The 27,129-nt window shown below is 57.7% G+C and overlaps 4 protein-coding genes across 8 annotated transcripts in view; 2 read left to right on the forward strand and 2 right to left on the reverse strand.

Annotated features, from left to right (window-relative positions):
• SRPK1 (SRSF protein kinase 1) overlaps nt 1–9,883 on the forward strand; it is a 28,675-nt gene extending 18,792 nt beyond the window's left edge. For all 4 annotated transcript variants that reach the window (XM_068917846.1, XM_068917843.1, XM_068917845.1 and 1 more), the window contains 7 exons: nt 426–639; nt 937–1,365; nt 2,933–3,033; nt 3,775–3,882; nt 5,278–5,347; nt 5,957–6,049; nt 7,257–9,883. In XM_068917846.1, coding sequence (XP_068773947.1) covers nt 426–639; nt 937–1,365; nt 2,933–3,033; nt 3,775–3,882; nt 5,278–5,347; nt 5,957–6,049; nt 7,257–7,441 — 1,200 coding nt within the window. In that variant the 3' untranslated portion in view covers nt 7,442–9,883. The remainder of the gene's footprint in view (nt 1–425; nt 640–936; nt 1,366–2,932; nt 3,034–3,774; nt 3,883–5,277; nt 5,348–5,956; nt 6,050–7,256) is intronic.
• A 961-nt stretch (nt 9,884–10,844) lies between these two features.
• LHFPL5 (LHFPL tetraspan subfamily member 5) lies at nt 10,845–15,113 on the reverse strand. Its single transcript, XM_068917849.1, has 4 exons — nt 14,670–15,113; nt 11,835–12,071; nt 11,384–11,417; nt 10,845–11,069 (listed from the first exon to the last, which is right to left on the reverse strand). The coding sequence occupies exons 1-3, from the start codon at nt 15,079–15,081 to the stop codon at nt 11,401–11,403; spliced, it is 666 nt and encodes a 221-aa protein (XP_068773950.1). The 5' UTR covers nt 15,082–15,113; the 3' UTR covers nt 10,845–11,069; nt 11,384–11,400.
• A 1,600-nt stretch (nt 15,114–16,713) lies between these two features.
• On the forward strand, nt 16,714–17,842 carry CLPS (colipase). Its single transcript, XM_068917850.1, has 3 exons — nt 16,714–16,865; nt 17,367–17,489; nt 17,615–17,842. The coding sequence occupies exons 1-3, from the start codon at nt 16,782–16,784 to the stop codon at nt 17,744–17,746; spliced, it is 339 nt and encodes a 112-aa protein (XP_068773951.1). The 5' UTR covers nt 16,714–16,781; the 3' UTR covers nt 17,747–17,842.
• Nucleotides 17,835–20,404, reverse strand: ARMC12 (armadillo repeat containing 12). 2 transcript variants are annotated; one of them, XM_068917847.1, is made up of 6 exons: nt 20,152–20,404; nt 19,303–19,451; nt 19,076–19,210; nt 18,800–18,973; nt 18,584–18,655; nt 17,835–18,334 (listed from the first exon to the last, which is right to left on the reverse strand). In XM_068917847.1, exons 1-6 carry the CDS (start codon nt 20,327–20,329, stop codon nt 17,963–17,965), a joined length of 1,080 nt encoding a protein of 359 aa, XP_068773948.1. In that variant the 5' UTR covers nt 20,330–20,404; the 3' UTR covers nt 17,835–17,962. The 2 variants fall into 2 exon arrangements, with proteins under 2 accessions (XP_068773948.1, XP_068773949.1); XM_068917848.1 differs by lacking the exon at nt 20,152–20,404 and adding an exon at nt 19,533–19,763.
• Between the last annotated feature and the right edge of the window lie 6,725 nt (nt 20,405–27,129).

Genomic DNA, 27,129 nt, shown 5'->3' on the forward strand with positions numbered 1-27,129 from the left:
TTCCCCCATTCTTTAATAGTGCAGTCAGCTTTGAGAGAGAGCCAGCATATCAGTCATATCAGAAGGAAAAGTGCAATGTGTTCATGTTTATCCTTGGGCGTGCTTATCAGGTTCAATGCTGTCTTGGGGTTGTGAGTAGTTCTGTCTCAAATATATCGCCAGCACTGGCAGTGTTTTGGTGGTGTTGTCTGGAGTCCTTGTTTGAAGAGTGCTGTAGATAGGTTAGGACAAAGATGCCCTGATACGGCGACAGACAACAGCTCTAAAAGACTGCTGTGTGTTTGGGAGAACAACTGTCTCCAGAGTTCTCATTCCAGACTGCTTCCTTGGCTCTAAAATAAATGAAAAGCTGAATCACTCCAGACTTATTGAAACACGAAACACAAGCAAACGTTTGAGGTACTTCTCTGCTTGCTTCTGTGTAGGCTGACAAAATGTCAAAGAATAAGAAAAAGAAGTTGAAAAAGAAGCAGAAACGGCAAGCTGAGTTGTTAGAGAAACGAATGCAAGAGATAGAGGAGATGGAGAAGGAAGCGAGCCCTGGGCAAGCACAGCCTGAAGAGGAGGAAGAAGCTCAGAGCCCTCTGGAAATGCTTTTAAAAGTTACTCCACCGGATGAAGGTGTCAGCAAAAAGACAGGTATGGACCTGAAGTATTGCGAGAGCAGCAGTGTTCTTTCACTCAGGCTGGCATGAGAAGAGTGCGCTGAGCCTCTTTAGTACAGGTTGCTCTTATCATTTAACCTTATATGTATTTACATTGCACCAATCTATAGAGGCTAGGAATATTTTTATTACAAATTGAATTAATGAATGATTGTGTTCTCTTACATTTTGAGAACAGTCTGTTTCTGAGGTCTCCCTGAACAACTTTAGCCATTATTTTATTAAGACGTTTTGCTATCTTGAGAATCTTCTCGTTTTCCCTCTCTTCCAGCTGAAGCTGTTGTTCAGGAGCAGTCTATTCTGATGGAAAGCAACGTGGAAAAATGTGTACCAGAAATAAATTGCAATGGAGTGATACAAATGACGGACTTCTCAGACTCTGGCAATCAAGGGTCTGTGCGACTTGAGGATGACCTTCATAATGCCAACAACTGTGGTGATCACCCTCTCACACAGAAGGAGGACGGCTTCCGTAGTTGTAATTACAATCAGCATAATGGTGACTCGGAGACCAGGCCTCAAGGAGCAATGTCGGACTCATTCGTGCCCTTAGTTTCGGAAGATTCCATGGTGTGTCAGCCCACGTCGAGTGAAGAGCAATCATTCAGCGAGCAGGAGATTAGCCATTTGCAAGAAAGCATCCGGACAGAGATACCTTCAGAGGATGAGAATGAAAATAATGGTCCCTCAGAGAATAAAGGTACAAGAGGAGCCCTCTAAGAAAGGCCCCTCCCTCACCCTTGATCTGGGAGAGTTGTACTGTAACGCTTCATTGGAGTATTAATAGAAACCTTCGCTTTAGAGGCTGGAGGGATTAGGACCACCCCTTTGAGCCTTTACCCCCCTGCCGGGGTAATTAACCTGACAGTCCTACTCCAAGTCATTCTGCTGCTGGTGGTTTCCAACTGATAAGGATTTGTGCCTTAGTTTTAACTGTAGATTGCATAAGCACTCCCCATTTAAAAATACTTACACGTTTCTTTTTCGTTATAGGTACGTTCCCTTCTTTAGATCAGGTATTGCTTATGTGATTTTCATTATATTTAGAAACTTAAATTCGCAAATTGTCACCAGTTATTAGAATATGGGATAAGTACAATTAAGTCTGTTCTGATAGCTCTTTCTTATCATGGAGCAAAAGTAACTCCTCACTCAAGATGAATAAACGTTTTCCCAGAAATACAAACCAACACACAAAGCTTATATGGTGTAAGGAAAGCTGTTGAATAGTTCTGCTTATATATAATTTGTTACAGGAAAAAATACTGCAAGGCTTGTAGGTTTAGGAGAACGTGGCACACGGTAGTGCACTGCAGTTAAAAAAAAAAAAAAAAATTAAATAAATACTATTAAGAACTTGTATCAATTGGTAACATTTTAAAACTGTCCATTATTGCATTTTTGCGTCAGGGTCTGGTCAAGTGTATCTCCTTTGAGAGGAAGGGAGAAACTAACACTTGTGCTTCTTTTTTTTTTTTTTTTTTTTTTAAGTTTTCTGTAGCGTTTTCCTGGTGGCATACTGCTGAGGAGTTTCATGCATGAAAGAGGAGCAAGTGAAACTTAACGCTACTGTAACTTGGACCTTATTCAGTCAGATGCCCCTACTAGATTACTATGTATATTTTGCTTCTCAAAACTCCGTTTCTCAGCTTGCTTGAGAGCTAAAACTGGATATAATTTAGTGACTTACATTTTTGTTCTCCACCACGTCCATTGAGTTTTTTTCCTATTACATACTTTAGATCTCTAATAATTGTCTGTGTTGCTGCCATGGGTGAATGGCTGTGGTGAGAAGATGCTATCATGCTTGGACTCTCCTTCAAGGATTTAGGAAGACTTCTTATGGGTTGAGAGGCTTGTTTTACTTCTGGCAGTGCCCTCATTTTAAAAGCCTATCCTGGTGTAGACAAACTCATTTTCTTTAGAGCTATGCTAAGAGTAATGAAAAACTACCACTCTCTTGCATACGTTTGCCTGTTCTCCCGCTGTGCAACACAAATAAGGAGGTCTCTGTGCTGGCTATGTTATGCAGAATATTCTAATTCTTTTCTGTGTTTACCAGCCTTTTAGAGTCTTAATGTTGGTAGTGCTTTTGCTCACAGTGCACAGGTGGATGTTGATTTTTTTACAGCTAGTTTCAGGGAAGGGAAAGTTCTGACCAGTAAGCAATATCCGTCCTGAGTTGGGGAGAGGGCTATAGGATTTGGATGACAGATGGTGACGCTGCCCATGTAGTTGTAATCTGCTGTTGTGCACATTGCCTTTAGGAAAATCGACTGCTGGGAATTTCCTTCTTAATCCCCTTGAGCCCAAGAATGCAGATAAGCTTAAAGTGAAGATAGCTGACCTAGGAAACGCCTGCTGGGTGGTAAGTTTAACGTCTTTTCACGTTGCATGCTTAAACCTGCTAATTCATTCCCAGTAGGCCAGGACTGAAAAGAATCTGTAAAATAGAATCTATTTTATACCTGCTTGTGAAAGTAGGGATAATTTGAAACTAGGTTAAGAAAAAGGAGCAGGAGGAGGAGAACAGAGAAAGAAATGTGCTACTAACATAGCAGTTCAGCCTGTGTTCTGGGTGCCTCTTTGGTGACTAGGTTGTTTCTATGTGGCCAGTGTCCTGTGTGATATCCCCCGATCTGTATACATGAAACTTCTGCAGCATCCATAGCTCCCCTGGAGAAGGAGACAGTTGAAAACAGTTGCTGTGACATGCTAGTTCTGTAGTTTATTAGCTCGTCAAGCTGTTTCAGTGGATTCATAAGCACATGAAAGACTCATACATTGTTTTATTCTCTTGATGTTTGTGCTGCGCTGCTTTTAAATGTTTGACGTTTCAAATAGAATAGATTCTTCCTTTTTTTTTATTAATGGTAAAATGCTTGAGATCTTAGACCATTGCAAACGCAAAATTCATCAGGCAAAAGGAAAAGCGTCTTAGGTAGAGCATTTAAATATTTCCTTTATATTCCTACAAGTATTGTTTGAGATGTAAAATTCAGATGAAGCGTAATGGGAATGAGCTTTGATCAGCTCTGGCCTTCCAGGTTATTGATTCTTGTCCTTTAAAAGCTCTCTGCCCATTTAATAAACCATTTATTCTGTTTAGCACAAGCACTTCACTGAAGACATCCAGACGAGACAATACCGATCCTTGGAGGTATTGATAGGATCGGGGTATAACACCCCTGCTGACATTTGGAGCACAGCATGTATGGTGAGTGGTGTAATCCGAGGAGGATTTTTAGGTGTTGTTGCAGGGCATTCTGGGAAACTCAGGTGTGCTAGACTACAGAATAAATAACTGAGTCTGGCCCAAAAGAAGGAGGGGAGGGGGAACAAGAGACACCAACACGTATTCAGCCGACTTCTAGACTTGCTGAATGAATACCATGTTTCTGTACTGAAGTCAGTGTTTCTTCCATCTTCTGCCGCACATAGCCTTCCCTTTGCAAGTCAGGGCGTTGTTGTACAACAGTGTCATATTTCGAGCGTAGCTGTACTTTGACGTCATGCTTCATGGAAAAGCAAGAGACATACGCGATTCTGAAGACAAGAAGGTGTTTCTTGTAAAGAGTCTATCCTCTGCCTCTACCACTGTTTCATAGATGTCTTCAGTATAATTTTACACTTCAGTCCCATGCATTCTCTGCCTTGTTTGGAATCGCTTTATAATATCTGCATAATGCTGAGATGAGGCTGAAGCTGTTCCCCATAATAGCTAGCAAATGTAGAATATGGTGATTAAAGAAAACCCCCTCGGTCTAGTCAATTGCTCCATGTGTGTCTCTGGTGTCCCCTTTCTGTATTTTCTACAAATTAAAACTTGTTTTCTATTTTAAGCTTGGAAAATATTGAATGAACTCATTTTTACTGTCTCGGAAAACAAGCTGTGATTTTGATGAACGTGGTAAAAACGGAATGCAGTAGGGTCATGTTGTCTCTGCAGAGCTTGTGGTCAAAATTATGCAGTGGTGGCTCTTGAGTGCTTAATTCCATACTTTGGCAACAGCAGTCCACAAAGGAAATTAAGAATACAGAAGGTCATAGGTACTGTTTTGAGGGAAAGTGAATACATAACAAATTTTAAAGGGAAAATGTGTCATGGAATGTAGGAGCAGGAAGTTGAGAAAGGAATGTCAAATTTTTCTCACTTAGAACGTGCTTTCACATCTGGGAATGAATGGTCTGAGATGAACTGTGTTGAAAAATGTCTTTTTTAACATCTGAAGCTTTTAGGGGAAAGAATCTTAGTTTAAAAAAAAACCCTGTAAAGTTAGGACATGGCATCGAGTTTTGCAAAAGGCTGTTGAGGGGTAAAAGGGACTAAGCATGTGAAAAGCCTTCGTAATATTTTAAGTTTGCAATTGTGTAAAATGAACTCTCCATTTAGCTGTGATCCAGAACTCATCACAGTTCTGACTCTGAAGTTTTTAAATGCGACAAAGGAATTGAACATGTTCAGGTGGTAGTTGTGTATTAGAGTTTTTACAAGTTACTCTTCTCACCACTTTGCTTCTGGCACGCAGAGGTGTGCAGAATCAACCTGCAGTACTTCTAGCAATATGCACGTGCATTAAAGTGTTAAAACATACTCTTTCTGTTTACTTAGGCCTTTGAATTAGCAACAGGAGACTATCTGTTTGAGCCTCATTCTGGAGAAGATTACTCACGGGATGAAGGTGCGTTTGTTTAAGTCTTTCTTCTTAATTTGGGACATGAGATACAACGGAGGCTTCTTCAGGATGAGAACCTTCTCTTACAAGTCTGCAATGCAAAGGTTATTTGCAAAAAGATGTTCACCTAAATTAGTGATGTTAGAGAACAAGTGTGCTTAAGGGTCTGCGGTGAGATGCTATGCAGTAAAGGTTCATGTTTTTATTTTGGTGTTTACCATTCCTTTTACCGCTGTCCTTTCTGTCTTGCTTCTCAGACGATTGAGTTCCTACAAGTGGCCTTTACCTCTTCCTTCCTCCCGCCCCCACCATGTGTTGTCTTTTTCCTTGTCTGTTGTAACCTGATTTCAGGTTCTGTTTTTCCCAGTGCGTCTGAGCCATGTTTGTGAGGCTCATAGTGATACCTCTCAGACTATGGTGAAGCGTAATAGCACACTGGGATGGAAGGGATGCTGACCTATATTGTGCATAGCTCTTCTTACTCATGGCTCTCAAAAGTAATTTGCAAAGGAGATTAAGTATCTTTGTCCTCCCATCACAAAAGGAAACTGGGGTGTGGAGGGGGGATGTCTTATAGGGATGTGTCATGCTGTCTTTTCTTTTGAAAATATACAGATCACATTGCATTGATCATAGAACTTCTGGGGAAAATACCTCGCAAGCTCATTTTGGCAGGAAAATATTCCAAGGAGTTTTTCACCAAAAAAGGTAAAAGGAAACAAAGCAAATGTCACCTTTCCCTCCACCCCCTCATACACAAGAGTGCCTTGCTAAAAATACTAATTAAAAATAGATCTCAACAAAGGCACGTCTTTAAATCTTCCCTCTGTTTAATGAAAGGCTTTTTCAGCAAAGCTGCAGCTAAATGTAAAGCGTTCTCGTCTGCTAAAAATATACTACGTCCCCATGCTTGACATCTCGGTGTAGATCAAATGCAGCAGGTTGAAGAACAGTTCTGTAGGCAGCTCCTCAGACTTGAGATGGCTTCAGATAGCTGAGCTTTGTCAGCTAGAGGTGTTTACTTGCCTTTGAAGTCTTCAGAAGACAACTTTATTCTATTTCTAGCGTGACAATCTCTTAAACAGTACCTTGCATCCTGAGCCACGTTGCTTCGGATTATAAAGACGTTAGCTGTTGCAGGCCCTTCAACCTAGTCTGAGAGAAGAGGCCCCGTACATAGCAGACAGCTGTCTTCTCCGTTCAGGCTGCTAAACCCAGAGTCTGGTTTTCAGCACAGAGGCCTTCTGCCCTGAGCAGGAAATCGACCGCGTTTTGCTGTGTTGCTAATCTTAAAACCCTAAGTACACCAGAAATGTATTACGTCTCAAGAACAAAATTTTCACCTAGTTTAATACTAAAAAAACCCAACCCCCTTTTTTCATAATAGTGTATCACTTCCTGCACCTATTCCTATGTGTCTACCTGTCATGTCAGCTTGTATAATTGATGGTTGATAGAGCTAAACAATACATGCTGGTGTTGGATCTGAAATAGCAGGAGGGAGAAGGGAGCCTTGAAGGATTACGTTTCTAAAACGGCCTGCAAAAGCAGATAGGAAAGATTATCTGAATTGTTTCTAAACTATACTGTCCCAGGCTGGTGGTGGTAGTTCCATGTAGGGTGAAGAACTGGAAATCCTTCATCATTTTCTAGGTGTCTACTATATTCTTTGCCTTCCAGTCAAATTTTTCTTCAGTTTTAGCTACTTAAATCTTTTTAAATTAGCTATTTAAACCTAGGTTTTAGTATCACTTCTTCCTTCAGCGTTCCCCATGACTCTTTGCCTTTACCTTCCCTGCGCTCAAACGTTCAGAGTAGTTTCTGAACTCTGCCTGTCATGTTAGCTGCTTGGCCTGTTTTGGTCAGCCACTCTGCTGCCATGATTTGCGCTTAACCTGTCTGTCTTGGTTTCCAGGTGATCTGAAGCACATCACTAAACTGAAGCCCTGGGGCCTTTTTGAAGTTCTGGTGGAAAAATACGAGTGGTCCCAAGATGAGGCAGCTGCATTCACAGACTTCTTATTACCTATGTTGGAGCTGATCCCGGAGAAACGAGCTACAGCAGCGGAGTGTCTCAGGCACCCCTGGCTTAGCTCATAGAGGCTTCAACCCAATGCCACAGCACTACACTCTGGTTTACAGCATAGCATACATACACCCAGCTGCCCCTTCCCAGACCCATTTTTTTTCCCTTGTTCATTTTCAGTGTGAAGTTCTTCCTTCAAGGCTTCCAAGATTTTAGATAAACCTAACATGTTCTGCTGAGTTTGCTTGTGTGACTCAATGGGGACTCTCCTCAGCCAGTGGGCATCATCTGTGTTTTGCCTTGATAGGGCTTTGCCAAAGACTAATTGAATATGAAGTTTTTCCTGAGTCTCCTCACCGTTATGCAGCATGTGTGGTAGATGTGAGCTCATCTGTGCTGAGATAGCTCCCTTAACTAAATTTCAACTGTCCTTTGTTCGTGAGGGGGACGTGAAGATCTGAACTCATCCTTATTGCACCGACTCAGGAGTCAATGTCCCGCTGTTTATCCAGTAGCTGGCAATGGGGTGAGAAGTAACAGAGGGCACCGAGGTGGTATTAATTCCATGTAGAGCAAAGACCTCGAAATCCTCCATCATTTTCTAGGTGTCTACTGTATTCTTTACTTTCCAGCCACGTAATTTTTTCTTTAGTTTTTTTTAGCTGCCTAAATCTTTTCGAAATGAGCTATTTAAGTCTAGGTTTTAGTATCATTTATTTCTTCCCCCAGCGTGCCCCTGCCCTTTTACTTTTTCCCCCTCCCTGTGCCCAGATAGTCAGAATAGTTTCTAAGTTCAGCAACACTTACTGTGTGTTTTCAAATGCCTGAGCCTGTGACTAAAAGGTGACAAGGAAAATAAGCAAAAGCTGGAACTGACTAAACGCACAATCTTCAGCATACAGATGGGTGCACCCTTTGGCTGCAGAGAGGTAGCCTTGTTGCAGGCAACTCTTCCAATGTTTTAGTGAGCTGTAAGGTCTTTTTTCTTTCTTTTTTTTTTTTTTAAATCCCTTACTGGCACTTTTTTGCCTTGCTTGAGGCAGTTGCTGCATCAGTGAGAGACTGGCTTTCACTGATGCAGTGTACTCCGGCTCTTAATTTTTGACCATTCACTTTTTCCCAAATGAAGGGTGGCAGCATCTGAATCACAGCCACGCTATAGCCCTTGACTTGGAAACTCAACACTTGAAAGCCCCATGTAAAGGTTTCTTTTGCGTTAACTTGCTTCAGGTGCTGGCCTTCAGAAATAACTTCCCTGAATGGGATTGCCTTTCACTTTCTGGGGCGTTAACACAAAGAGAGCTAACATAGGTAGGAGAAAACTGATCGACTTTTCCATGTAGATACCAGACTAGAAGCTGTTCCTAGAGTGACCCTAAACAAAATGTTCTGTCAATTTACTGTATAAACCCCTCAGAAAGGGGTTGGATGTAATAAGTAAATGGGTTGATTTTAATTAAAAGTTAAATCATTGTGGCATTTGCTAGTTCTATGATGGTTTCTTCTAGACTTGTCCATCCTTATTACAGATTCAGTGCATCCTACTCTTAAAGCCAGATTTGGCAGTGTTGAGACTTCAGAGGCGCTTCCTCACCCTGGACCAAATGGGCCTTTGGATTCATGGTAGTTCTCAAAGGATAGAAGCACTGCAGGAACATACCGGAGGCCAAGCAGATGCTCTCTGAGGCGATGTGTTGCCAAAGCGGCCAAGATGACTGTTACGAGTCACTTCTCTACTTGTGTTTGAAGTCCTGGTTCATGAGAATTGTTCATTCATAAAACTTGGTGTCATTTAATCCACTTGAAAAGCATTTCTGCAGTCCAGTGTCTGATTCGGCTTATTAATGCAATTCGTGCCGCATGCTCTTTTAGGGATAGGTCAGGTTCTCTATGCGTGTCATCTAAAATTAAAGGACGGAAACGTACCGAAAGAGTTTCAAACTGCAGCTTTGACTCCCTCCCCTCCCCTTCATCTGGAGTTTTCCCAGTTCAGCGTCACTTCCGTATCCCTTACAAAGGGACTGCAGACAGAACTGGATTCTAGCATACCTACTGTCTAAATACTGTGAAGATATATTGGCAGGGCAAGCAACTTCTGTTGTCGTCTTGAAAGCTAACTCGGTCCTGTGTACTTCAGACTGGCCCGATAGAGAATTGTTTCTAGGAGGGGTCTGCGCACTTCGATGCTGAGAGCTTCTTCCGGTCCTTCCCTGCCCTCTGCCACCTTGACTGGAGGAGGACACTTTTTTTACTGAGATGGCCAAGGCTAGAGCCAGCTTGGGAGTTGGAGACCCGCAGGATCGCCTGTCAGGATTCAGTCTTGTACCTTGTGCTTGTTCACTTGGGGTTTGTTAAATTTCCTGATTGCCGTAAAGTGCTCACACTAAAGGATTTGTACTTGCTGTGTCAGTCTAAAACCTGAAGGAAAATACATTTTTATTCTTTCTACTTGGGTGCTTTGTCTTCTTTTTTTTCTTTGTAAAAGCAATACAATAAATGGATTATTTAATACCTGAGCCCCGTTCCTCATATGTTCCCTCTGCAAACCTGAGCTTTCAGAGCTGCTGTGCAGTCGGTCGGATTTTCCGTGTCTGCTAGTCAGCACTTCATTTTGTTTTTCTAGGATGAGAGACAGTGAGGTGGCATAGGCAAGGGGTCTGTTACTGGTATCGTGACCCATTTTTAATGGGGAAAAGTAGTAAAGAGCGGGACAACTCTGCTGGAATTTACCGTTCTAAAATGTTTCCCCTGTCCCAACTCATTTCCGCTGTCTTCCCTGGCAAGAAGTCTTAAAACCTTCCCAAGCCCTTTGTCAGAGGGAAGCATGAAATCAGAAGACTCTTGTTAGAACTGACTCGAATTGCCTGCAAAAAGAGCTAATGCAACTATACTGGGGTAGAAATGAAAACGATAATACAGGTTGATTTGGGGCTCTGACCAGGTGAGGGTCCCGTCCCAGAGCTGGAAGAGCTGCCGTGCGGCCTTGGGCGGTGCAGACAGGGGCTGTGCTGGAGGCTGCAGCAGGTGCCTGGCGGCTGTGGCACGCAATGGTGGCTGAACGGGATTAGCAGCAGGTTCCCCTGTGCAGGGAGTCGGTGCCGACTGGCACCATCTGCAGCGGTTGGAAAGCGCTGTTACCCGGTGTGCTGGAGCCCAGCAGATTTTTGCCAGAAAAGCACCCTCCTTAGGGGGTGACGTTTCTTTTACTGTTGCCTAGAGTGAGAATTAAACTGAATTGTAGTAGTACTTTGCTTTTAAGACAACACAGGGGGTTGCTAATTTCTGCTAGTTAAGTAGCCTTTTCTCCGCTCATGTGGAGTTTTGAAAGGTGACATGACAGAAGCTGATTCAGGTGTGGTTTTTCCTTTTTTTCCCTCAAACATGTGCACAGGGACACCCGGGAACGTGGTACAGGATTTCCCCAGCCCCAAGGAGACTGGCATGGAATTGAAAACACTGGTTGGTTGGTTGTTTTTTGATTCAGAAATGATTTTCTTGAAAGAAGGTGTACAAACCCCGAGAAGAAGTAAATTATACCCCCTTCCCTCCCCTTTTCCCCAGGATTGCTGATGGACTCCACATCCTGCGTCCAGTTCAGCTGGGCTTTTCCCATCAGGTAAACTGGGAGCTGGGAGCGGAGCGGCCCCTCAGGTGAGGAGAACAGCGGCAGAAAATCCGCAGAAGTTGGTAAGTTCAAAGCTCCTGCAAAAGTCATTTTAAAGAAAAGGGTTAAGTTCCCTGGAGCTGACTGAAGAAGAGCTCTAGGTGTCCCTGGGAGCAGAAAGAATAGGTGGCCCAGCCTCAAATGGGGCATGACTTCAGCTTTTCAGCTTTTTGTTGTCACTTGGCGGGAGGCAAAAGCAAAGGTGTCCCGTCTCACTACAAATAAACCCAACGCGAACATGGCACCAGAACCAGCGGGCGGCTGTCAGTCCCTCGGGCAGCCTCTGCACGCAACGCTGGCGCCACGCGTGCCCGGCAGAGCTGCTGAAACCAGTTCTGCGGCCGTCACTTACCGGGGTGCTCAGCGCTATCATTCGGCGCCTTCTTCTGTAAAACAAAAGATAATTATTTTATTAGTGGGCTGTGGGAATGTAATCGGGAAGGTGCAGGAGCGTTCTCCAGGCTTGTTCCCAAGCGGAGAGGGGAAATTTAAAAAAGGCATTTTGAAACAGGAGGAAAATCCCCAGCATGCATACATATATATATATACACATTCACTAAGTGCAGCAATCTCTTTTTGCTCATGCAGTAGGGGGGAAAAAACTTTATCGATAAAGTATTTTAACATTTAGTTGTTTTTAACGTATCAAAACGTTGAATATCTGTTCGAATGGGGACTGCTGCATCCTCAGCCACTGCCGTAGGCTCTCGCTGCGCAACGCCTAGGATGATCGCCAGTTAACGATCTTGGAGCCGATACGCAGTCTTCCTAGGGGATCTGTCTTCCACCCTAGCCCCGTTTACCTTTATTTTCCACTTTAAAATCAGATGGGAGGAGGTTGTCCTGCCGGTTCCCTAGAACGAACGCCAGGAAGGAGAGGATGAGGGCGTCGAGGATGCCGATGATGCAGAGGATGTACGCCCAGCGCACGGTGCAGGCCCCCAGCGTGTACTTGTCCGTCTTGTCCCCGCACATGCGCTTCACCTCGGCCGAGTCCCAGCCGTCGGGGTAGATCAGGCAGCCGATCATGAGGCCGGTGGCTGCGAGCGGAGGGAGATGTTACCGCGGTCGCAAGGGGCCGGCCGAGCAAACGGTATGCGCGAGGTTTCGGAGGCTCCCGGGCACGAGAGCACGGGTGGGTGCTGCCGCCTTTGCGCCCCCGCCGAGCCCTGCCGCTCCGCCAGGCTTTGCGTGCCGCCAAAACGGGGCTGCGCCCGGCTCTGCGGCTCTCCCAGCCCGCTGCAAGCTTGTTTCTGCAGCATCTGCTTGCCGCACCAAGAGGAGGGCTAAATCCGGTTATTGGACTATTTTGCCGATGGCTCCTGCTCCGGCAGCTGTCGTCAGGAGCTGCCGCTCCTGCCCACCCAGGCCGCTTTGCAGTAATCACTGCTTTGCACTTTGCAGCTGAAATCGGAGCGTTTCAGTGGCACGGGCGTCCTGCCCGCTTCCCGTGCCGAAAGCGGAGGGGTTCAGCAGGGCAGCGCGGTGGGACCCAGCTCGGGGTGCACGAGGCTCCCGTCGGGCCGGGGGCCGGGGGCAGCGCCGCCCCTGCTGCCGGTGCCGGCCAGGCTCCGCGAAGCCAGGGGGGCGACGGCTCTGCCCGCAGCGCCCTGGGCCAAGGCTCAACTCCGGGCTGATCCTCACCCCGTCTGCAAGCACAGCTTATTTTCCCAGGGAGGAGAATAAGCCTTAGAAGCAGGCTTTATAGAGGTATTTCCAAAGAACATCCTTTTCGGAACAGCTAAAACAGCGCGAAGGGGTTGACTAGGCTCGGATGCCCCCCGACCAGCGATCGCCCATCGGGCACGGGCCCTCCGCCATGCAGGGTGCTGCGGGAGGCGAGGAGACGCCGCGGTGCCACCATCTCCCCTCGACTTCGTGGCCTTGGCAACACCTCTACCCCCTGAGCGCCCGTGTTGCTCCAAAGCCCTGTTTCCTCCAAAGGAATTAAAAATGCATTTGACCCAGAGTTGGCGCAAGGTGGAGGAACCTGCCGTCGCCCCACGCGTAACCGGTGTTGGGATTAGCTTGCCGGGCTCGAGCTGTCAGCAGATTTGCACGCCGATTAAGTCTGCTTGTTCAGCTGCAGCGGTTCCAGGCCGAGCCGCGAGTCCTCGGCTGCCCGGGCAGGTGGTGCGGCCGCGCGCGTGGCCTTGGCGCCCGGCCGCGGAGCTGCTCGCGCCTGCAGACGCGGAGTTTGCACGGCCCTTCTTGCGGCCGTGCAGAAGGCCCTTGGCGCGCTGCGCTTGGCCGCGGCGGCAGAGCGTTAGCAGCAAGATGCAATCGCGGGGTTGAAAGGCAGCGATGCCGAGGTGTGATTCACAGTGGACAGGAGTAGCGATGTTGCTTTGTGTGGCTCCGGGCAAGTCTGCTCATTGCTCTGATCCTCTTTTCAGATGGAGTCCTCTTTTGGCTGGCACGGCTCGCACGTGCGACCCGGCCCGACCCGGGACATCGGCCCCCACCGGCGCGACCGGGCTAAGTAGCTCTCTGAGGAAAACTAACCCGGGAGGTTTGCACGGTTGAGACCCTTGCAACAATTTTCCTCGTTTACCTCCGTGCAGGATGCGGCTCCTCGGCCATGCAACACCCACCAGGACTGCGGGGCTCTGCGATCCCCTTCGCCCGGCGGACGTCACACGCCGGAGCCGCTTCCCCGCGGGGCTCCCCGCGAGGCTGAGCTGCTCCCAAGCCTCTTATCTAAATCTTCCCTTGAGCTCGTTTCTTTAGCCGGGAACTGGAGCAATCCCCCAAGGCTGACGGCCTGGCAGCGGCGCGGGGGCACCCGGGGACGGCTCCCGCTCCGCGGCGCGGGGTCCCACCGCCGGGCGCTCGGGAACCCGAGCTGCCGCATGAATGATTCAGGCAGCGGCCAAGGGCCGGGTTGGGTTTCGGCGGCTCTCGCCGGGGCTGGGCCGGCAGGAGCCAAGTTACCTGGCTGTCTCGGGTGTCTGCTCCCGGGTAGGTGCCGGGACGGCTGAAGAACGCGATCCCGGCGTCCCTGCCACCGCCGTCGGCGCGGACCCGGCCCGGAGCCCCGGGAGCCGCTCGCTTCGCAGGGTGCCGGAGGCCCTGGGTGATGCGGCCTGGAATAACCCAGCAACTTCCACCTTCCCGTTTCATTCCCGCCGCCTATTTACTGCGGCATCCCTTACAGCGCCAGGAGCCACGCTGGGCGCCCAGGGAGCGGGATTTCCGGGAGCGGCCGTGCAAAGGGGTGGTCTGGCCGTTCCCCCGACTCGGGCCGTTCCTGCCCACGTGCAGCAGTAGCAATGCACAGAGGGGAGGGTAGCTCACGTGCAATGAGTCTGGGCAGTCTCAGCCTACCGCTAAGAGAGACCAAATGGGTCGAGAAGCCCCAGTGACCGTCCCTTTTCTGGCACGGCTCCTCCATGGCGGAGCTGGGGCAGAGGGACGGAGGGCAGAGCACCTTCCAGCTCTGCCCCTGAACTCAGAAACGCCCCAGGCGCAGAGGGAGCGTTTGGGTGTCTTCCCCCACCCCAGGGGCCTTCTGTCCCCTCCGCCGAGGCCGACGGGTGCTGCCACGGCAGAGGCGGGATGCTTCCAGCCCGCGGGGGCTCGCTCCCTCGGCCTAAAGCATCTCCTCGCCCCCCCCCCCCACCCCCGGCCCGGCTCACCTGCCGCCAGCTGCATCCAGGCACAGACTTTGTAGACGGTGGCGGCGTTGCAGAAGAAGAAGAGGCTGAAGCAGAGGATGGAGCCGACGATGAGGAGGGTGGAGATGCCCACGAAGAACATGGCGGTTTTGAAGGCACTGGAGGGGATGGTGCCGAAGTCGAGCGGGCTGCCCTTGCAGATCAGCTCGCCGGTGAGCGCGTTGCCGATGCAGTAGGAGAAGAGGCCGAAGTAGCCGGCCTGCGGCGTGTCGATGCTGTCGCCGATCCAGTAGGGCTGGATGAAGGTCACCACCATGAGGATGGAGAAGCAGAGGGTGAAGAGGGCCCAGAGCACCCCCATGGCCCGCGCGTTCCTCACGTAGTTGGTGTGATAAATCCGCGCGGCCTCCTGCGCCGGCAGCAGCTTGGGCATGGCCCCCCCCTCCCCGGGGCTGCGGCGGCTCCGCGCCCGGCCCCCCCCGCGCCCCCGCCGGCCCCGAGGCGGCTGCGGGCGGCCCCGGCCCCGGCCCCGGCCCCGGCCCCGGCCCCGGCCCCGGCGGCGGCGGCGAGCGGTGCGGCCGGCAGCGCTGCGCGATGCGCCGAGCGCCGCCCGCCCCCGGCTGCGCCCCGGGATGCACCGGGAGCCTCCGCCCCGGGATGCGCCCCCCCCCCCCGGGATGCACCGGGAGCCCCCCCCCCGGGATGCACCGGGAGCCTCCGCCCCGGGATGCGCCCCCCCCCGGGATGCACCGGGAGCCTCCGCCCCGGGATGCGCCCCCCCCCGGGATGCGCCCCCCTCCCCGGGATGCACCGGGAGCCCCCGCCCCGGGATGCGCCCCCCCCGGGATGCGCCCCCCTCCCCGGGATGCACCGGGAGCCCCCGCCCCGGGATGCGCCCCCCCCCGGGATGCGCCCCCCTCCCCGGGATGCACTGGGAGCCTCCGCCCCGGGATGGGCCCCCCCCCCCGGGATGCACCGGGAGCCTCCGCCCCGGGATGCGCCCCCCCCCCGGGATGCACCGGGAGCCTCCGCCCCGGGATGGGCCCCCCCCCCCGGGATGCACCGGGAGCCTCCGCCCCGGGATGCGCCCCCCCTCCCCGGGATGCACCGGGAGCCCCCGCCCCGGGATGCGCCCCCCCCCCGGGATGCACCGGGAGCCCCCGCCCCGGGATGCGCCCCCCCCCCAGGGATGCACCGGGAGCCCCCCCCCCGGGATGCACCGGGTGCCTCTGCCTCGGGGTGCGCCCCCGCCCCCGGGGTGCACTGGGAGCCCCCGCCCAGGGATGCGCCGGCCACCTCTGCCCCGGGGTGCGCCCCCGCCCCCGCCCTCGGATGCGCCCCTGGCGTCGCCCCGGGGTGCACAGGGCGCCCCCTCCCCATCCCGGGAGGGGCCGTGCCCTCTCGGGACGGGCGCTGGCATGTGCGCTGCAGCCCGGGGCGGCTCCTGGGATGAGCCATGCCGCCCCCCTCCCACCGCCCCCAGGACGCGCCCCGGGGCACCTGGTGCCCCCGTCGCTGTGCCCGGGCATGGGCTGCGCACCCCGGGGTCCCCCCCAGGATGCAGCCCGTGCCCTTGGCCGGGCCGCGCGTCCCCCCCCCAGGCCGTGCCCGCGGGACGCGCCTGGCCAGGCGCTGCGCCCCGAGGATGCGCCCCGGCTCGTCCCCCAGGACGCGCTTTTCGCACCCTGGCACCGGGACGGGCTGGACCACCGCCGCCCGCCCCGGGCCGCCGCAGCTGCAGCCGGGCCCAGGGCCGCCCGGGCGGCCACGGCCAGCGCCGCCGTCCCAAGCTGCGCCGTTCCCACAGCCGCTTTATCGGCCGCCCCCGCCGCCCCCTCGGCACCGGCGCCGGCTGGAGCGGCGAAGGCGCCTCGGAGGGGACCGCGCTGGCGACGGCTGTGCGAGAACCAGCCTCGAGCCTAACCCGCCGCCCCGCTACGGCGCCCCTGAGTTGGGATTTTTTTGTTGTTTTTTCCCCCAAACCGAACGTGGCGCTTTTTTGGCCTTCCCACCCCGGGGAGGGCAGCGCGGTGCCGGTGCCACGGGGTCGGGCGCGATAGGAGCGGCCGGGTCAGCTGATGGCCGGTGCCGAGATAAAGGCGGTGGGCCGGGCGGCGGGGGCGGCGTGCCGCCATGGCCAGCGCGCTGCTCCTCGCCCTGCTGCTCGCGGCCGGGGCCTCGGCCTCGCCGCACCCCCGCGGCCTCGTCTTCAACCTGGTGAGCGCGGCCGCCCCCTCGCCCGCGGTCGGGGCCGCCTCCCGCCCCGGCTCCTTTGCAGGTGGGGAAACCGAGGCACGCGGCGGCGGGGACGGACGTGCTCGGTTTTCCGGCGCGGCGGGCGACCGCCGAGGCAGCGAAAGCCGCTGCAGGCAGCAGAGAAGGTGCCGAGCGAAGGAGACCGGAGGCTCGCGGCCGGCCCCCGGCGCTCCCCTCGGAGGCCGCAGCCCGCTTCCAGCCGCCGTAAGCCAGCGCCGCGGCGTTGGCCTGGACGAGGCCCAGAGGTGCCGGCGCCGCCGCCCGAGCCGAAAGCCGGAGGTGCCGCCAGACACCAAAACGGGCCGGCCGACTTGCAAGGGTTAAACAGGGCGGCGGGGGGGGGGCAGGGGTCTGGGGTTCCCCCGGGGCCGGGTTAGTCCCCTGGGGCGCGCGCGCAGCCGGCGATGCTGCCCGCTTCCCCCCGGCATAACGTCCGCTCGCGCCGCCCCGGCCGCCTCGCAGGAGACGGGGGAGCTGTGCCTGCAGAGCGCCCAGTGCCGGAGCCACTGCTGCCACCGGAGCGACGGCCTCAGCCTGGCCCGCTGCGCGCCCAAGGCGGCCGAGGCGCAGGAGTGCTCGCCCAAGGTACGCGGCCTTTCGCCGCCCCGGGGACGGCGGCAGCCGGCCCAGACGTCCCCGAGCCTCGGGGGGGCCCGGGGGGGCCGCGGCCCCCGGCCCTGCCGCCTCTGCCCTGCCCTCCTCTCCCGCAGACCATCTACGGCGTTTACTACAAGTGTCCCTGCGAGAGCGGCCTGACCTGCGAAGTCGACAAGACCATCGGGGGCTCCATCACCAACACCAACTTCGGCGTCTGCCGGGACCCCCAGAGCCCGGACAAGTAGCGGTGACGGCAGCCCCTTCGCCGGCTGCAGCCCGCCCCGAAAACCGCCCTTTCCCCCTCTGCGCCGGCGGGGCCAGTAAAAAGCATCTTCTGCCGAGGCGCCAGCCGGTGTGTTTGCTCGCCGCCCGGGGCGGCGCTTAGCCAAGGGGGCGCAGGGCCCGGCCGGCCGCAGCCCCCTGCCCCTTTATTAGCCCTTGCGCCCGGCCGGCCAGGCGCCCTAGCAAATGCTCTCGCCGGTGTTGAAGAAGGAGCTGTGCAGGGAGGTGTCGAAGGTGGTGTCGAAGCTGTGGCTGCTCAGGGTGGTGGCGGTCGCGTCCTCCTTGCCGAGCTGCAGGCTCAGGATGACCTTGCAGGCCTGCAGCTGCACCTCCTCCTCCGGGTGCACGAAGACGGCCAGGAGGCGGTCGGCCAGGCGGGAGCCCTCGCCGAAGAGGGCCTCGTGCAGCGACTGCTCGTTGTACTCGTGGTGGGCGGCCTGGTACGCGGGGCTCAGGCAGCCCTCGTTGAGCACCTCCACGAACACCAGCATCTCGCGGAGCAGGCTGCCCGGCTGCGAGGCGTGCAGCAGGCTCAGGAAGTCGGGCTGCACCTGGGCCACGGGGCGAGAGAGGCGACGCTGCGAATCCCCTTAACTCTGCCCCGGCCGAGCCGCCTGGGGTGGGGGGGGGGCGGCGAGAGCAGGACACTGAGCCGGGGCTGGAGCATCGCATCCCCTCGCACCCCCCCTCTCCTCCCCCGGCAGCTTTTCGGGAGCCGAGCGGAGCCGCTCGGCCGCAAGGCGCGGGGCGGCGGGGGGGGAGAGGCGGGGGCCGGACGAGGCTCCCGCTGCCCCCCATACCTGGCAGTTGAGGATGTCGTACAGGAGATCTTCTTCCTGGGCCATCTTGATGAGCAGCTTCAGCACTTGCACCTGCGGAAACACCCAGGGCAGGTGGGCTGCGATGCGACCTCCCCCCCCGGCCGCCGACCCCACCGGGGAGGGGGGGGGGGGCGGCAGCACCCTGCGGCCACCCGGGGCTGGGCCGCCGCGCCGCCGCCGCCGCCGCAGTGCTACCTGGGCCAAGGTGCTGTCGGTCTGCAAGAAGTCGAGGAGGGCCGGGGCGGCGCGGCGCAGCAGCGGGTGGGTGTGATCGGGCAGGGGCAGCCCGCCGAGCAGCCGCAGCCCCGCCACGTGCATCTCCGAGTCCCACGTGGAGGTGACCAGCTCCAGGATCTTGGGGATGTACTCCTGCGCGGCCACGACGCGGGTCCCCGCTCGGCCGCCCGGGGCAGACGCGCCCCGAGCCGCCGCCGGGCTGCCCGCTAAGCCCGGCCCTGCGCAAAAACTCACCTGGATTTTAATTTTGAACTTGCGGATGCTGGAGAAAGCCTTGAGGGCGTTCAACGCCTGGATCTTGATCTCCTTGGCCTTGTCGTCCAGGCAGGAGGCCACCAGGCGGATGTCCTCGTGGGTGCAGGCGGCGGCCTGCAGGAAGGGGGGGAGGCCGACGGGGATGGGGACCGGCGAGGAGGGCGCCGGGCTCGTCCGGCCGCCCCGGCCCGCCTGCGGCCCCTCACCTCCGCCTCCAGCAGGTAGACGCAGCGGGTGATGCTGTGCAGGACCATGCTCTTGGAGTAGTCGTCCTGCCGCTGGCCCAGGGCCGAGAGCAGCTTGCGCAGCTCCCGCGAGTCCCTCGCGCCCGGCCCGTCGCGCTCGGCGGCCAGCCCTGCGGGCGAGGGGGGGGGTCTCAGCGCCGGCCGGTGCCCGGGGTGGGGGGGACGACAAACGGAGGCGGGCGCCGACTCACGGGCGACGCTGAGGGGCTCCGCGCCGCCCGGCGGGCTGCTCAGCCCCGCTTGGAGGGTTTTGTAGAGCAGGTAGACGGCGCCGGCCCCCGTCGCCACGCTCAGCACGTATCTGCCCGTCCACTTCTCCCAGCACGCCGCCATCGCCCTCCGGAACGGCCCCTTGTGACCTCAGGGCTGGGGGGGGGACGCGCACCCCGCCGGGGCCCCCCTGTCCCCCCCCCCCGGCTCAGCTGTTAAACGCATCTATTACACGCTGCTGGCAAGCACCAGCCGCTCGGCGGGGGGGCCGCCGGGGCGCTTACTGGGGATACTGGGGGCGCCGGCCCTGCACCCCCGGCCGCTCCGGGGAAGGATGCTGCCCGCCGCCCCGGCTCCCGGCCGCACCGTGGCCGCCGCCGCGGGGACCCCCGGCTGCAGGGACCCCCCCCAGCCCCGGGGCAGCCCCCCCCCCTTCCCCAGCCGGCAGGGGACCCCCCAGGCTCCCCAGCTTCTGCACCCCCCCGCCTTGTTTTTTAGGCCGGGGGGTTCGGGGAGGTCTCCCAGGAGGGGCGCGGGAACGCGGGGTTTTGGGGGCTGGGGGGGGGGGTCCGGCACGCGCCCGCCTTCCCCAGCCCGGACCTGCGTGTTTTAGCGGGGAAGCGGCAATTTTCCCCCGGCAGCTCCCTGCCGGGAAACGTCGCCCTGGAAGCCAAGAGCAGGCGCCTGACTCACGCGCGGCGGCTTCGCCAGCACGGGAAGGGGCGCGTGGCCGGGGGGCACCGGGGCTGGCGGCGTGCACCGGCCCCCCCGGGGCCATGCAGCCCCCCGCCGGGCACCGGGAGCACCTGGGGAGCAAAAGCGCTGGCGAGGAGGAGGGAGGCCGAAGAGCCGCTGCGTGCCCCCCCCCCCCCCGCTCCCCTCACCCACCTTGCAACAACTCCCCCCCCCAGCAGGATTCCCCCCCCCCTCCGCGTGCAGCCGGCAGCACCCATGGGTGCAGGAGCAGCCCCGGGGCAGCGCGGCCAGGCCGAGCGCGCCCTCGCCCGGGGCTCCCCGACGGCCGCCGCCCCCCCGGCCCCCCCCGGCCGGGCTGTTTGTACCGCGAGGGTACAGGATGTTCTGTTCTCGGCGCTCGCACACGGCCTCGCTCCCTCTCCCCGGCCTCCCTCCTCCCTCTCTCCTCCTCCCCCCTTCCTGCCGCCTCGCGGCCTTCACCTTTCCTTCCCGCCGCCTTTAACCCTTCTCCGGCTGCCGAGGCGCCGCTGCGAGACCCCCCCCCCCCCGCCGCGGGGGGCTTTCTTTTTTTTTTTTTCTTTCTTTTTTTGCATTTTTCCTTTCTTAATTTTTCTTGATTCCCACCAGGCGGACGGCTCCTCCCGCTGCGCCCCCCCCCCGCCCCCGCGGGGCCGCTTTGGCACCCCGAATGGGCCGTGGCGCCCCCGGGCGATCGCCGCGGGGGGGGGGCGCGTGGGGCGCGTGGGGTGCGGCGTTTGGCGCCGTGGGCCCTGCTGGAAAAAAAAACAAAAAAAACCCAAAAAACACAAAACCCAGAGAAACGGGCAAACGCCGAAATCTGCACCCGCGGTGCTCCAAGGGGTTTTGCTTTTCCTTGTTGTCCCCCTTGCAGCCGCGGCCGTCGGGGTGGCTCCGCTCCCGGCGCTGGCGGAGGGGGGTCCCCGGTCCCCCCCCAGCCCCTCTGCCCCCACGCGCCGCAGCGGGATGAAGCGGGTGCTGGGGGCGCCGCGGGCTTGGACCGAGGGCGCCGGGGGCTGGCGAGGCTCCGTGGGACGGCGGAAACCCCCCGCCAGCCTTGAGCGGGGAGGCATCTTGCGGTTGCCGCTCGCTTTGGTGGCTGGATATTTTTTTGTTGGTGGTGGTGTTTTTTTTTTCATTTTTGTTGTTTCTTCCCTTGCTCTCTCGATGGCTCTCTGCTTCCGAAGGAAACGTGCCGGGTGCCGCTCGGGGCGTTGCGACACGCGGTGGGTAGCGCCGCGCTGCAGGTCGGGGCCGGACGGTGCCCCTGGGGCGCTGCCGTCGGCCTGGGCTCCCCGCAGCGGCCCCCCGGCTCCCCCCTCGCCTTCCCCCTCTGCTGCATTCGGTGCCCGGCCCGCGGCCCCTCCTGGCTCGGCCTCCCCGCAGAAGGCAGCCGCCCTTGCTCACCAGTTTGGGGTTTCCCCCCCCCCCCCCAGTCTTGGCCTGGGTTACACAGGTCGTGGGAAAAAGACTTGGGGATGGAGCTGGCTGTGAGTCTCCTTTTGGAACTTTCTTTGGAGGAAAAGCAACCTTTCTAGCAAAAAAAAAAAAAAAAAGAAAAGTCATGAAACGCTTTCGGGTTTTTTTATTTCGTGCCAAAACCAATCGGAGATTTGTCCCGGCCTCTCCTGTTTTGCCTTTGCGTATGATAGAGGGAGCAATGGCAAAGACGCTCCTGGTTTTCCGCTCTCGTGTCTCTTCCTGGGGCTGGAAGAGGTGAACAAACTCTGCGGCGAACAGGGCCCGGGCAGCACCGTGGGTCGCGCCAGCCCTTCGGTCCCTGCTTGCGCTCTCCCTTGGCAGCAGAGCGGGGGCAAAGCCAACAGTTGGGAAATGCTGCAGGGCCGGGCCGGGGCCGCCTGGGCTCTGCCGTGGGCCTCCCGCGCCGCGGGCTTCGGGGCTGCTAAACTGGCTTGTAAAGCGGGGCGTGGGGGGGGGGGGCAGCACCCACGAGCTGGAGGAACCGCGCACGCCAGGGTGTCGGGCTGCTTTGGGGATTGGCGGAGGATGCTTGGAGGGGAGGATGCACCCCCGGGGCGCGACGGGGGCGCAGAGCCGCGGGAAACCCCGGACGGGCTGAGACCGGCTCAGCTCGTGTCCGCAGTGGGCAGGCGGGCTGCAGAACCCGGGCCGGCGGCGGCGGGGTTGCAGTCAGCCACCGGCTTCGCCGCAGCCCGATTTACCGGGAAAAAGCAGCGGCGGCGGAGGGAGGGGGGAGGATGCCCCTCGCTCGGTATTTTTAGCAGCAAATTGCCCGAAACGCCGGGTGGGTGCAAACACCGGCGGGGGAGGGGGGTAGGTATCCGGGGGGGGGGGCGCCCGCAGCCCCGCCGGCAGCGGCAGCGCCGCACACCCACTTCCCCGGCTGCTGAGTCAGGCTGTTCCCGGCGCCCGCCGCCGCTCGGTACATCGTGTCCCCGCGCCGGGGACGCCTGGCACCGCGCCCGCCTCGCCGCGGCCCCGGGGTCAGCGGCGGAGCCGCTTTCCTCCGCCAGAAGAGCGAACCGAGTTTTCTACCTTAAAAAAAAAAAAATAATCGCAGCCGCCCGGAGCCCCTTCGCTAAACCGGCCGTGCGCCGGGGCCGGCGGCGGGCTGGATGGGGCCCGCCGGCGATGCTGGCGCTCGTTTTCTTTCCTTTTTTTTTGTTTTTTATTTTTTTTTTCGTTGTTTATTTTGGAAATGCAACCCGAGCCCTAGCCCGACCCAGGCTCGTGTGGATGGGCGAGATCCCCCCGCTGCACATCCCCCGCCAGCAGCGCCGGCGGGAGCACCCGCCGAGCCCGGCCGGTCCCCGCGGCCCCGGAGGAGGTTGGTACAGTTTGTTACGTCCAGGCCGGAATGTACTTTGTGTTAAAAGTGGCCCGAGTCCAGCTCTCCAAAGCTGGACTTTATTTATACTCCGCGCTCCGGCCGCGCTGCATCCTGCTGTCACTTTCTCGGGTTTTTATCTCCGAGGGGGCGAGCTGCTGGCCGCTCCCGGCGCCCGCCGTGGGGCAGAGCCCTGCCCGGCCTGCCCTTCATCTCCCGTTCTTCTCCTTTCTTTCTGTCTTTTGGTTTTTTTTTTTTTTTTAATTTTTTTCTCAGCGGCGAGATAATCCAGGAAAATGTTTGCGTCCTTCCAGCCGGTGGAAGCGTCCCCGGCGGCAGCTGCCTGGAAGGAAGCGGAGGCCGGGCGCCGTCGGGCGATTTCGGGCCTGGGCGATGCTGCGGGTCCGGCAAAGCCTCCGCTTAAGGGTGCCGGGGGTTGGGGGGGGGGTGAGGCCGGGTGCCCTCCGGCTGCCAGATTTTGGCGAGGCTTTGGGAAGAGCCTGGCATCGGGGTCGCGACGGCGAAACCCGGGGGGGGGGATGTGAAAGGCTTTGGCGACCCCTCGTGCCGCCGCCGAAGCCCCGACGGGCCGGGGCCGCCCGGCCCCCGCGACCCCGCTAGCCCGGAGCGCCGGGCCGGCCGCCAAGCAAACAAAAGGAAAAGAAAAAAGAAAAAAAAAACCCCAAACAACCGATTTCCTTTGATCTCCCACGTGCTCGAGAGATTCACTGTGATGCGGCTTTCAGATTTGAAGCCAAACGGGAGGGACTTCTTTTCCCTCCTCTCTCTCTCGAGTGTTCAAGGCAGATTAACTCGGGTTATTTTTAGAAAAAGGACGAATTAAAAATATCCCCGATTCTGTATTTGCGCCCTCCGCTCTCGAGGTGCAGCCGGGGGGGGGCGCCCATCGCCGGGGGGGCGGGCGCCCATCGCCGTCGGGGAGGATCCCGCCGGGCTCGGCCGGCGTTTTGCGGGGTTTTGCGGGTTTTTTTTTTTTTTGCGGGTTTTTGCGGGGTTTCAGCGCGGGGCCCCCGCGCTTTTCGGGCAGGACGGAGGGGTCAGGGCGCCGGGCAGGACATGTGCGGCCAGCTGGATGGCCGGGGGGAACAGCCCGTCCCCCTGGCAGCGACAGCAAAGCCTTGGGAGATTATTTATGGTTTTTCTGGCTCCGGAGGAGCAGATTTCCTCCGAGCTTGTGTTACAGGCCCCGGGGGCCGGCGGCCGCCTGCGGGGCACATTCGGGACCCCCGAGCTGGCAGGGAGCCGGGGGGGGAGGATAAAGCATTTTGCAAACTTTCTCGGCCCCGGTTTCACCCTGGACGTGCCGGTGCGCAGCCCTGATTGTTTTGCAGAACATTTTTTTCCCCTGCGGCTCCTGGAGCACCCCGGGCTCGGGCTAGCATCCCCCGAGCGCTTATTGCCGCGGCATCCAAACGCCGCATGAATGAAAGGCTCCAGGGATAAAATACCCCTGGGATAAAATGCTCCGGGGATAAAATGCTCCAGGGATAAAATGCTCCTGGGATAAAATACCCCTGGGATAAAATGCTCCGGGGATAAAATGCTCCTGGGATAAAATGCTCCTGCACACCTGCAGCGATGCAAAGCACAGCCCCCCTCCCCGCCCGCCCCATCCCGTTTCTCCCTCGCGGGCACGTTTGCCCAGGGAGCGCTAGCGGCTGCAGCCCGCTCCGAGCCGGTTCGGCTCCCGTCCGGCCCCGGCCCCGGCCCCGGCCCCGCTCCGCGCCGCCCAAGACAAACGAGCGCCGCGAGGCTCCTGTTTTGCTCGAAATTCAAGCGAAATTCAAGCGAAATCCAAGCGCCGGAGCTGCGGGCTGAGGACAGCGCGATCTTACATAACGCCTGGGCGGCGATACCCAGGCACAATAGGGTGAAGCGAGGACAGAGCGGCTGCTTTCACCGTGAATTTCCTGCCTTTTGGAAGTTTGCGTCAGGCTCGCCGCTTTAATGTGTGTGTGTGTATATGTGTGTATTTTTTTATAATTGAATTTCCTTTTTAATGCGGCTGTGAAATTAGGAAGGGGGGTGGGGGACTGAGTTTGGAGCAGCGCCTCTGCCCCGGCTGCGAGGCGGGCGGCAGTAGCACGAGGACTCGAAAGGTCTCTTAAAAACACACAAAAATAACACTTGCCAAGTATTTTGCTTCCCCCCGCCCTTAAACAAACAAATCGACCGTTTTTGTGGTGCAGCGGCAACCAGCGTGGACCCCCCCCCCGACGGCCGCCGTCGGCCTGGGTGCGCTTTTCCCAGGCTTTGCCGTTACCCCCCCCCCCCCGGCACCAAAAGAAGCTGCCAGTTTGGGGAGGGCGCGTTTGGAAAGCCACAACGTTTATTTGGCAAGTGGAAATGTAAAGCCCTCCGAGGCCGGGCCGGAAATATTTCAAAGCAGCTCTCCAAATCGTGCGGCTGGGTCGCTGCCTCGTGTTCCTGAAAGGGCGAGATTCCCCCCCCCCAACCCCCCCCGGCGTTTCGGCTTTGTTGTAACGCATGACGCTGTCAGGAAGATAAATCTTCAACTTTTTTATTTTTTTTTTTTAAAGCGGGCTTTAATTTGAACTCCCTATTTCCAGTGAGTGCCGTCGGTGTCGAAATGACAGCTGGGGGGGGGGGAAACCAAAAATCGAATTCAGCATCAAAAAACAGGCGCGCAAGAAAGCATCGATAAAACGAGCCGTCCATTAAGCCCGTCCCCGGGCGGGTGTATTGGAGGAACGCGTGGGAAACGGGGAGCAGGACGGGAACGGGGCACACGAGCTCGAACGCCCGTCTAGGAAAACGCCCAGCGTGGCGTTTTCGCTCGGCGCGGTGGGCCAGCCCGGCGGCCTCCCAGCTCGGCCGCGGCGATGAGCTGAGGTCCGCAAGCAGCGGTAGGATACTTGTTTAAAATGCATTTTTATTTTGCCTAATCTCACATGTCGACGCCGCTCCTAACAAAAATCTTACCTGCTTTAAGCCGAGCGGTAACGTTTTTTTGCCTGTTCCAACAGTCGGCGTGTCCCCCAACAGAGTGCCTTTCCATCACTAGCTTTCAGACTTTAGCGCAAGTTTATTTTCCTGGTGGGCTGTGACCCATAATAACCCCCGGAGCGCTGCACGGCGCTGGGGTCCCCCGGGACATTGCACAGGGCTGCTTCATCCTCGGGCCGTTGCACGGGGCCTGGGACCCCGGGGGGCGCTTCAAGGGCCCGCAGCAGCCCCGGGGACACTGCAAGGGGCCACGGTGTCCCCGGGGTGCAGTGTGGGGCCGGGGTACCCCTGAAGGATTGCATGGGGTTGGTTGGTCCTGGGGACACTGGGTGGGGCCAAGATCTCCCGGGGGCCATTGCACGGGGCTGGAATTGCCCTGGAGCGCTGCACAGAGCTGACCCCCACCCTGGGGTGCTGCATGGGGTCGGGGTAACCCTAGAGTACTGATTGGCACCCCGGTGCCCCTGGGGGACATTGCACAAAGCCCTCGCCCCCCCTGGGCATTGCACGGAGCTGGATCCCCTGGAGCATTGGACGGACCCCCCCTGGGGCATTGCAAGGGACTGGACCCCCCCCCCCCGGGGGCATTGCATGGAGCTGGATCCCCCGGGGCATTGCAAGGGGCTGGATCCCCTGGGGCATTGCATGGACCCCCTCCCCCCCCGGCGCATTGCACGGAGCTGGATCCCCTGGAGCATTGGACGGACCCCCCCCGGGGCATTGCAAGGGACTGGACCCCCCCCCAGGGGCATTGCATGGAGCTGGATCCTCCTGGGCATTGCACAGACCCCCCTCCCGGGGCATTGCAAGGGGCTGAATCCCCCGGGGCATTGCACGGACCCCCCCCCCCCGGGCATTGCCCGCCCGGCGCTGGGGTCGCTCTGGCTTTGCCGCCGCTGCCCCAGCAAGTGCGCGGGGCGGGGCGGGGCGGGAGGGGGAGGACCGAGGCGTGGAGGGGGGGGGTGGGGAAAACCTCCTCATTTGCATAGCGCCGCCACCGAGCCAATGAGAAGGCGCTGCGGGCAACATCGGCCGAGACGGGCAGGCGGGGCGGCCAATGGAAGGCG

This window comes from Struthio camelus, chromosome 24, assembly GCF_040807025.1.
Source record: "Struthio camelus isolate bStrCam1 chromosome 24, bStrCam1.hap1, whole genome shotgun sequence".
NCBI classification, from domain to species: domain Eukaryota; kingdom Metazoa; phylum Chordata; class Aves; order Struthioniformes; family Struthionidae; genus Struthio; species Struthio camelus.

What these genes read in the sequence shown, in the direction of transcription:
- CLPS (XM_068917850.1), top strand. Translation starts at nt 16,782, where the DNA reads ATGGCCAGCGCGCTGCTCCTCGCCCTGCTGCTCGCGGCCGGGGCCTCG. An exon ending in GCGGCCTCGTCTTCAACCTG is followed by an intron (nt 16,866 to 17,366) that starts GTGAGCGCGGCC and finishes GCCGCCTCGCAG; the next exon opens with GAGACGGGGGAGCTGTGCCT. An exon ending in CGCAGGAGTGCTCGCCCAAG is followed by an intron (nt 17,490 to 17,614) that starts GTACGCGGCCTT and finishes CCTCTCCCGCAG; the next exon opens with ACCATCTACGGCGTTTACTA.
- LHFPL5 (XM_068917849.1), bottom strand. Translation starts at nt 15,081, where the DNA reads ATGCCCAAGCTGCTGCCGGCGCAGGAGGCCGCGCGGATTTATCACACC. An exon ending in CTGGATGCAGCTGGCGGCAG is followed by an intron (nt 12,072 to 14,669) that starts GTGAGCCGGGCC and finishes CTCCGCTCGCAG; the next exon opens with CCACCGGCCTCATGATCGGC.
- ARMC12 (XM_068917847.1), bottom strand. Translation starts at nt 20,329, where the DNA reads ATGGCCCCGGGGGGGCCGGTGCACGCCGCCAGCCCCGGTGCCCCCCGG. An exon ending in TTCCCCGCTAAAACACGCAG is followed by an intron (nt 19,452 to 20,151) that starts GTCCGGGCTGGG and finishes CCTCGCCCGCAG; the next exon opens with GGCTGGCCGCCGAGCGCGAC. An exon ending in TCTACCTGCTGGAGGCGGAG is followed by an intron (nt 19,211 to 19,302) that starts GTGAGGGGCCGC and finishes CCCTTCCTGCAG; the next exon opens with GCCGCCGCCTGCACCCACGA.